Source organism: Etheostoma spectabile, chromosome 17 (genome assembly GCF_008692095.1).
Source record: "Etheostoma spectabile isolate EspeVRDwgs_2016 chromosome 17, UIUC_Espe_1.0, whole genome shotgun sequence".
Taxonomy (NCBI): Eukaryota; Metazoa; Chordata; class Actinopteri; order Perciformes; family Percidae; genus Etheostoma; species Etheostoma spectabile.
In genome coordinates this window covers 16,360,687-16,369,583 of record NC_045749.1, presented here as the reverse complement: position 1 = coordinate 16,369,583, position 8,897 = coordinate 16,360,687, and the positions used below count along the sequence as shown (strand labels likewise).

General features: G+C 39.8%; 2 protein-coding genes across 5 annotated transcripts in view; both read right to left on the bottom strand.

The window, feature by feature from the left end:
- The window catches only part of pla2g12b (phospholipase A2, group XIIB), a 3,060-nt gene extending 1,348 nt beyond the window's left edge, over window positions 1-1,712 (bottom strand). The window contains exons 1-3 of one of the 2 annotated variants that reach the window (XM_032541070.1): window positions 1,029-1,712; window positions 450-538; window positions 144-309 (exon numbers count right to left, since the gene is read on the bottom strand). In XM_032541070.1, coding sequence (XP_032396961.1) covers window positions 144-309; window positions 450-538; window positions 1,029-1,626 — 853 coding nt within the window. In that variant the 5' untranslated portion in view covers window positions 1,627-1,712. The remainder of the gene's footprint in view (window positions 1-143; window positions 310-449; window positions 539-1,028) is intronic. The other variant, XM_032541071.1, reaches the window with a different exon arrangement.
- Window positions 1,713-2,956: 1,244 nt separating this feature from the next.
- Window positions 2,957-7,723, bottom strand: LOC116705161 (uncharacterized protein C6orf118). Of its 3 annotated transcripts, XM_032541066.1 has the most exons (11): window positions 7,636-7,723; window positions 6,696-7,109; window positions 6,457-6,596; window positions 6,158-6,280; window positions 5,396-5,455; window positions 4,692-4,816; window positions 4,545-4,606; window positions 3,992-4,161; window positions 3,725-3,778; window positions 3,545-3,606; window positions 2,957-3,457 (listed from the first exon to the last, which is right to left on the bottom strand). In XM_032541066.1, exons 2-11 carry the CDS (start codon window positions 7,078-7,080, stop codon window positions 3,364-3,366), a joined length of 1,275 nt encoding a protein of 424 aa, XP_032396957.1. In that variant the 5' UTR covers window positions 7,081-7,109; window positions 7,636-7,723; the 3' UTR covers window positions 2,957-3,363. The 3 variants fall into 3 exon arrangements, with proteins under 3 accessions (XP_032396957.1, XP_032396956.1, XP_032396955.1); XM_032541065.1 differs by having other exon boundaries at window positions 2,961-3,457; window positions 6,457-7,082; XM_032541064.1 differs by having other exon boundaries at window positions 2,962-3,457; window positions 6,457-7,109.
- Window positions 7,724-8,897: the final 1,174 nt, after the last annotated feature.

The following is an 8,897-nucleotide window of genomic DNA, read 5'->3' as shown; positions in this document are numbered from 1 at the left end:
ACCTCTCCAGCTACCAGTCCACCACCATATCTCCATGTGGGGACTTGGATCGGCAACCCTCCAGTTCCCAAACAAACTGCCTCCATACCTTGGTGGTTTCATTTATACACACCTTAATATGTAAATATCTGCAAATATCTCACCTTGCACCTTCGACACAAAGCCCAGACTCTTCTTAAGGTCGGAGCAGATGCCATGCACACACAAGCGAAACTCAGAGTCACAGTCGTACTTGCTTGTGCCACAAGTGTCATAGCACATGTCATGCTGGTTACAGCACTCTGTTATAGCAGGAATCCCCAGGTCAAGCTGTCAAAAGAAACAACTATGTTGTCAGTGCAGTTTACCAAGAACCTCGCATTTTAAGCCATCACGGTTGAGGTAAGCTCCATCATTATGGGCTTAATGTACAATTAGTTCTTCTAATTGTTGATATGTGGGCCACCTACAGCGGCATTCACCTGGAAGCCCACCAGAGAGGAGCTGCAGCCGTTGGGCTCTGGGAGCTGGTAGCCGGGACGAGGTTGAGGAAGTTTACCTACAGAAACAGAAATGTTCCATTTAATTCTCATACTAAAGTGAAGACCCATTAACACACTGATGACATAATATACTCCTTGGGTCTACAGGATATCTCTGTTCTTGGGTGTGTGTTGTTTCACAGATAAGATGTAACTTCTGTTTGAGTACATCTGTATTGATTGTGTAACTGTACATCTACCTCCTAGTCTGATAACGAGAATTCTTTCAGGTTTTCATTATCAGCAGCCTGAGGACAGATAAACTGACAGCAGAGATGCCAATTTGACACTCAAAGTGTGCTAAGAAAACCTACATAAAGTATAACAGAAGGGGTGTGGACAAAATATAATTAGCGTTTGATAATCTACTGTGAACCAGGTGTACTGAAAATGTTTTGGCTCTTTTAAAAACAGCAACAACTCTCCCCTTACAGGCCATTAAAATACTTGTGGTTCTCTGAAACATAAACAGTGAAAAAAAAGTAAAGTTAAGAGATTATCTCTTACCATATCTGCAGCGGTACTGACACACACCATTGTGTCCCCCCACCAGCTCCACCAGGGAGTCAAAGTATCCGTGTACACTCTGGAAACTATTTCTAATGGAGTTGATGCTCCAGCTGTTGTCGTCTTTGTGTGCCAAAGGCTCGTTCAGGGACCGGTTTGTCGCGGCTGGTCTAATGTCATTCTCCTCCGCCTCCGAAGAAGGTTGCTCCTGGGTGACAGCTTCCCCAGTTAGAGCTTCCACAACAGAGGCGTCTCCAGCAGGCCTATCACTGTCTGTCTGTGGCTCTTTGGCTGTTGCAATATCTGCTACTGGGACATCCACCACTGGTTTGTCAGCAGCTGCAAGTATTTTAGACAATAGATTGTCACCAAAAATGGAATTAACTGCAGGTTCCTCAACTGCAGGCAAATCATTTACTTGTTTATCTGCAGGAGCTCCTGCTTCTTCAGCTGCATCTACAAAGGCAGCTGCTAAAACCCCGTCAGTAACAGCAGGGACATCCTCCTCTTCCTTTGCTTGAGTCTGGTAGTGGCCTAAAGTGGCACACATGCCCGTGCACACGCATAGGAGCAGCAGAACCGCAGTCCGAAGCAGCATGGTGTTGAACTGGTGACAATCCAAGCAGAGGAAGCTCTGCACAAGGTGAAGGTGTTAACAGTAGGAAAAGAGCTTAGACAGTGAGGGACAGAAACACACTGTCCTCCTACTGGCTCTGCCAGCCAGAGAGCAGACTTTGACCTATGATTAGGTCCAGGCAGACAGCAAGGCACTCTCTCACATTGGGGGCAAAGGTCACCCCGTATCAATCCAAAGAAAATGTGTATAATTTCTGTAATCTGCTCATTCTCTGCAATTCTTGAACACATCAAATGAGGAATTCCATCAGTTTTATCCACAAAGCTATAATTGGATTTTTATGACTCAAAACGTCACATGGAACTTGAGCCCAGAGGAAAAACCCTTTGTATTTTCTTTTAAACTCGGCACATCTAATGCTGTTATTTTAGCGTATAACTTCTATCAAGACATCAAAATATCTTCATTGTGTTTTGAGATAAAGTGATAAAGTTCACAGACTAAATGACACTTAGCACTGAATGAGTACAGAGACAAACAGAGGAAAGTTATTTTAGTCATTTGGCATGTCTCTGCTGCCCTCTGGTGTTTGAAGAGTAATGTGCTCTAATGGATATGGATTTTTGTGTCTTCCTATTTAATGTCCCTGTCCAACAACAAAGGTCTGATACAAGTTGTAAAGTATGTTATTATGGGTTTTCAGGTTCCCCCCAAATGCCTTCTTGGGTCAGTACAAATGTGTCTCCTCTAGCTAGAAATGAGAGGACTGTATCCTAATCCTTCGTGGTGTTTTGTTCTTGCGTAGCTCCATACAGAATAAATCTGAAAAAGATGGCTGTGACAATAACCAGGCCTTTTATTATGCTTTAAAACAGCTCTATGTTCAATCCATTAACATTTGAGTAGCTCCAGGCTGTACATACACCACAACTTATTAAATTTCAACTTGAAGGTGGAAGTTGTTCATATTACGGTAAAATATATTAATTGGACAGGAGGTGGAAGCTGTTCATATTACTAATTAGACTGCTCTGGGCCACTAAAACAACATATGTTAAATTCACTGCTGTTCTTTAACTGATGGATGACTGGAAACTGTGAAACCTGACGTCCTCAATTACTCAAAGCTGTGTTTTGAACACTTGAGATCGTTTTTCTTGAGTATTTTCATTTTATGCTACTTTATACTTCTATTTCACCACATTTTAGAGGCAAAACTGTACTTTTACTCCACTACATTCATTTGACACATATAGTACTGGTAGAATAATATTGGTATAATACTAGATTTTACACACAAAACATATGATCATCTTTTAAAATCAGGATTCTTTATTATAGACTAAATTAACATTATATAAAGTAGCTCATATGAGCTGCGCCTCAACCCACTACAACATCTTAATACTTCAAAAACATTGCATGAGTAAGAATAAAATGCTAAACATTTATATTCAAGAATAACATTCTTAAAAGGGGCCAGTCTGCTTAATGAGTACTTGAATCTTATGTACAGTACATGTTACTGCTAATATTTACATACATTTGAATGCAGAACTGTGGAGTAAGTAATGGAGTATTTGTACATTGTGTTATTGCTTGCTTGTTGATACTTGTGGTAGTTTTAAACTATGATCTACAGTGTTATTTCTGGACAAAAACATTTTTTTATGTACTGTACTGAAGGGCAATAAGGTATTATAATTAAGTTGCTTGCTAATCAAAGACGTGGCTCTATTTAATACATTTTTCTTCATTTTATTGCACTTTGGAATGTCCATATCTGGTTACTTGCTGATGAAGCTTATTACTCTCTGTTTGTAGATCACAGTGTATTTTGTCCCATAACATCCTGGTGGAAAAACATGGAAAAAGTTAGAATGAGTCACAAGTCCCTGAGTCAAGTCTCACAGTACAGTATGTGCAATATACCACGTACCGCCTTATGGCCTTGCTTGCTTTCTCTCTGTCTAGCACCATGTTGATGTTGTTTTCCAGATCCTTGAGAGAAAAGTAGAGTAAAAAACATGGCCCACTTTCACAGAGCAAGACATGCAATTAAAAACTATAATACTTAAAAAAATTATGATATGGTAGGAAAAAGATCAAACTCCCTTGCCTTGTTCATGGTCTCCAGACAGTCATTTGAGGCAATCAGTCTCATTATCTCTTTCTGGAAGCCAACAGAAAAATACATTTTAAATAAAAACTGCAGCCATATGCATTTTTAGCAATCACCAATTGCACGTCCTGCTTAAATTTCTGAAAGAAAACAAAAGCAAAAGTGATGCACAATGCGATGCAACAGTCTAGCTGTGCCGTTCATAAACTTGTGAGAAACAGGGCCGAATATATGAGTATAAGCAGACAGTTTCTCTCCCAGCACCTTGAGGTCTTTGATGCGTCCTGCAGTAGCAGTGGTTGTGACAGAGGACACCAGCTTCTCCTTAATCTCCTCCTCCAGCTGTTGGATCTCCCTCCACGTGTTCAACACCTGAAGCCTCTTGGATTGGAGATTGTTGGTGCAGCTGTCCTGCAGCCCTGACACATATGGATCTGTCCAAACACAGAAGAGCTAGCATGAATGCACCGTGCACACCCCTGCAGGGATTATAAAGTTACAGCTGACTCACTGAAACTAAAAAAACTCTCTTTTTTTGTGATCACGTTTTTTTTGTGTTCATATTCAGAAAACATAACATTCACACAGATACAAACAACACACTGGGGAATAAGAATGCATCACAGGGCCTAAAAACACTCTATATGCTTGTTTACAAGACAAAGTCATTATTTGTTCAGTCCGTCCACATCAGAGACACATTGAACACAGGACATTGACAAGTTAGCATGTGCTGCTGCCTGCAGGATAATATACATCAAGTGCTTAGAAGTGGTTTACTAATGATTAGATCTACCAATGCAGTCTTGAGACTTACTCTTCATATCACTGTCCTCTGGGCCTATGATTGCTGGAACATTCTGTGATTCATTTCGGACTCTGAGGTTAAAAAAAACAAAAAGTGCTTAAAATAATGACACAGTATGTAATTATACGTTCTTTAGCAGACGGATCCTTGCAGTACCGTTTATTCTCCTCTAGAGCTCTTCTGGCCTCCTGCTCCAGCCTGAAAACCTCTTTTTCAGCGTCTTCCAGCTCCATTTGCCTTACTTTGCCATTGCCAAGATCTTTGAGAGAAGTATCCAGCAACTGTAACAGAACAACAAAAACATATTAACACTTGTATCGTTTGCGACAAGCGCAAGAGACGTGCTTGTTCTGTGACTATTGCAAAATGAATTGAGGCTCCAAGACATTACAAAATCTGTAATATACAACTCTCCTACTCCATTAACATATTCTATGTCCCAAAAAATCTTTTAACTGGATAAAAAGACCCCATTGCCAGCAGCCCTGTTCGGTTCCTAATGGAGAAATGACCATAAAAATGACAGAGTTACCTTTGACCCTTTGAACTATACTGTAAGTGCAGTTTTGTTACATTACAAGGACTTTGTATTCAACTTAGTGCTAATGTTACTCCTTCTAGAAGATGGAGACATTCTTACACAGTATGAAAAGTAATTTCCAGACTTTGAAAGTGCCTGAGCTTGATAATCCATCACAGTAAACATGAAGCCATTCCTTTATGTTATGCTTGCTGTCAACCAGCTGACACCCACAGAAGGGCGTCAATGTTTTTGACAGGAAATAAGGCCAGAAAGTCTCAACCTTCTTGTCTCAGGTCTTATGTATTTATTTGATTACATTATGAGCATTGCGCTTTACCGTGTCATGTAGTGGTGATTGGGAAGCCATCAAGTGGTTAACATACAAATCATAATCTGTCTGGAAGAAGAAAGAAAACATTATTTCACTCTATGTATTTTATGGATGTGTTTTTATTATGTGTCTTTGTTGATGAAATCAAAACTTAATTAATAATATATTTGAATGTACTGCTCATAGGTTTGTTACATTGTTTTAATCAACACAAGCTTAACATTTTTGAATTACAGGTGATGGTGGAAACTTTTATCATGAACGCAACTGGTGTGTTAACAAATAACACACATCAGCAGGTTACTGTAACAGGTTAGCTACTGTTTCCATATACAGTATGCAATATGTGTCCTTCCTGTAGTTTGACACTGTAGAATAAAATTACAATATATATGATCTTATTCTTTTGATTTTGGCTGCTGGACCACCTCACTGTCTACTCATTAGCCTACAACAAATGAATGTTGAACAATGATCAGTTTATTTTGTTTCACAAACACTAATAGTCACTAACAACACAAAGCAGTTTTACTGGCAGTGAGAGCAAAGCCATTGTGTGCAAAAAAGAAACTTGCAAAACATTTCTTATGAATGAGCAGTAATGCAACCATTGCCCGATGATGACATGCTCCCAGACGCATCGTGACCAGGTTTCAGTGGTTGCTCTACTTCCGCTTGCTACACCAGGGACTCACTCTCTCTTGGCTTTAATACGTCTGACGACACATGCTAAAAATGTGCTAGTGGGTACAGAGGAAATGGAAAAACCTTAATTTCCCTCAGGATGCGTCCAAATACTGGTGAGCCTTCACATACATCATCAAAGACGTCACTGAACACCGCAAGGCGGTCTCTGCTGGGCCAGCTGTGAACTGACAACCTACTCAGCTCCTGGGTATGACAGTAACACACACACACACACACACACACACACACACACACACACACACACACACACACACACATGAGTCTGTGCATGTCTTTATTCATGCATGTAAAATTGACACATTAGAAATATGTGAACTAAACTAGTTGTGTGATGTCATGGTTTGTGTGACCTTTCTCACCTTTTGTAGTTTCCTCTCATGCATTTCAGCAACATGTATTCCAGCCCAGAGGTCCTGCTTGGCTATGACTTTCCTGCCAAATTGTTGTTTCTTCTTTAGCTGGCCGTCATTATTCTGTCCTTCCTGGACAAATTGTTGTTTTCCCTCAAGATCAGATAAATACTTCGACTTATTCTGGGAGAAGGCTCTAGGCTGGATTGGCAGAGAGTTTGAGGAACAGTAAACTATTTTAGGCAGACTCCCATCTTCTCTTTTGTCTGCATGTGATGAGCAATGAGAAGCCTTATCTTGTCTTGACTTTAAGATTTCAGACTTTACTAAAGCAGTGCCAGTGGAGAACTTAGGGGGACACACTTTCATTTCTTTCTTCTTTACATAAACCAAAGCCTTTGTCCGTGTCAGCTGGGATTTTAGAGGTTTTGGGGTTTCTTTTAGGCTCTGAGACATGCTCCAGAAAGACTGCTTTGTGTCCCTGTGAGGCTGACTCTGGTTCAGGCAGCGTGGCCCCAGATGACCTGAGGAGTAGGTCAGGATATCATCCTTCTGACCAGCTTCAGCAGCCAGCAGCAGTCTTTGGATGTCGCTCCTATAGCACCCGGGCTTTGGCTTGCTGCTGTTGAACATAGCTAAAGGCACATTATTGTTCGCTGAGTCTGTTGAAAGACACACAATGTGACAGTACATGGCTGAAGGCACGTTATTGTTAAGTCTGTTGAAAGACACACAACGTGGCAGTACATTTCCTACATAATGCAACAGAACTGCGACGTTCACATTAAATAAATGTAAACCAAAATGAGTTTGAATTTCTATCAACTACATTTACTTAGTTTATTTACGTTAGTTAGCGTTAGCGCTTTTATCCGAAGGGGCTTCACAATTACAGTAAAGGGCATTAAATAACCTAGCGTTAGGTGAAAAACAACTAACTCAATGTTGTGTCTATAAATGAATTGTCTGTCCTAAAATTACAAATCTGTGAAAACAAACTAAAGTAAAGTAACATTAAACTTTTTTTTAACAGTAACTAGCTAGCTAACGCTAACGCGACAAATTTTGTAAATCCATAATCAAATTGGTTTTCCACAATTAAATTACTTTAACATATTCCTAATATTGATACGCAGTTGAAGCTTGTGAACAAAGCGGACAAACAGAAACAGTCAATAAGAACCTCACCTGCAAATTTCGTGCGGTCACGACAAAAATACAAAAACAAACTTTATGGCCAAGTCTCACAGACTTGTTCTTTACTCGGTTACCAAGGAGACCAAAGCGCGTAATGCCAGCGTTGCATTCATTGTCTCGATAATAATCGTACCCATGAGCTTTGAGGTTCTAGGTCTCATTTACGCGTTATTATGGATTCCACGCAACTTCTAGTCAAGTCCAGCCCTACGAAGCAGCTCGATAGCGATACCTTTTCCCTCACGGCAGATATGTTGACTTGTCATAGTAGGAAAAGCCCAGGTGAAATTGATGACCTTATCAATGGCTCAATTCCATCAAGCATGCACAATAACAGGGCCTCTCCTAAGTTGAATGCAGCCATCAGTAATGGTTTTGAATACACCTGTGCTTTTCCTACTGTGACAAGTCAAAATATCTGCGGTGAAAAAGGCATTGACCTCGAGTGGTTGGTTTATTTTTAATCAAAAAGTTAGTTTTCAAATAGGCCTAGGCTATCACCAGCTGATGTTTTTTTTTTCTTCTTGAAAACTGTCAATAAACATAAAACAAAGAAAACAAACATGAAAAATAAATAAGTTATAAAGGCCTACACATTAGGGCAGAGGTATGTGTGGAGTTCTGGCAGCTGACCACATTGTAAAGCAGGGGTGGATTGGAACTACCACGGGCAAAGGCAAGCTAGAGTTTTGCTGAATTCCAAATCCCATTTTATGGAGGCCCATCTTATGCATAACCCCATTCTTCTTTATTTTGCTGCCCTATCCATTACCTTGAAGTTAAGGATTGTGCATCACATCAGAAAGGTGTGTATGCATGCTTGGGTAGTATGACAATGTTGAAACTGTAGGAATTAAAAGAATGTGTTCTGACTAAAAAATGACAAATCTCTCTTTCATATCAGAAAGTCGGAATTAGTTAGAAAATCGGAATTTTCATATTTGACAATGAACACAAACACATTAGATTTTTGTCATTAGACTTAAGCTGGCACGAGTTGTTAAATTCAGAAACCCATATTTCCTCAGTTTTTAAATTGTTTTTATTCAAATGGTTCCTGTGGACTGCCACAAATCCTAGCATACAGTTACACAATTACAGATTGTGTAAACTATATTTATTGGGGAAATCCTGTTACAACTCCTGTAAATGCTTTAATTGAACTATTATCACAATTGAGTTATTTACAATAATTGGGTTACTGTGTGCAAGTAAACACACAGTAGTGAGTGTAACCTAGAGAAAAAGAGAGG

Coding starts and splice junctions, on each gene's coding strand:
- LOC116705161 (XM_032541065.1), bottom strand. CDS start 7,080: ATGTTCAACAGCAGCAAGCCAAAGCCCGGGTGCTATAGGAGCGACATC. Junction 6,281..6,456: donor ATGAGAGGAAACTACAAAAG/GTGAGAAAGGTC, acceptor TGTCATACCCAG/GAGCTGAGTAGGTTGTCAGT. Junction 3,779..3,991: donor GACGCATCAAAGACCTCAAG/GTGCTGGGAGAG, acceptor GTTGGCTTCCAG/AAAGAGATAATGAGACTGAT.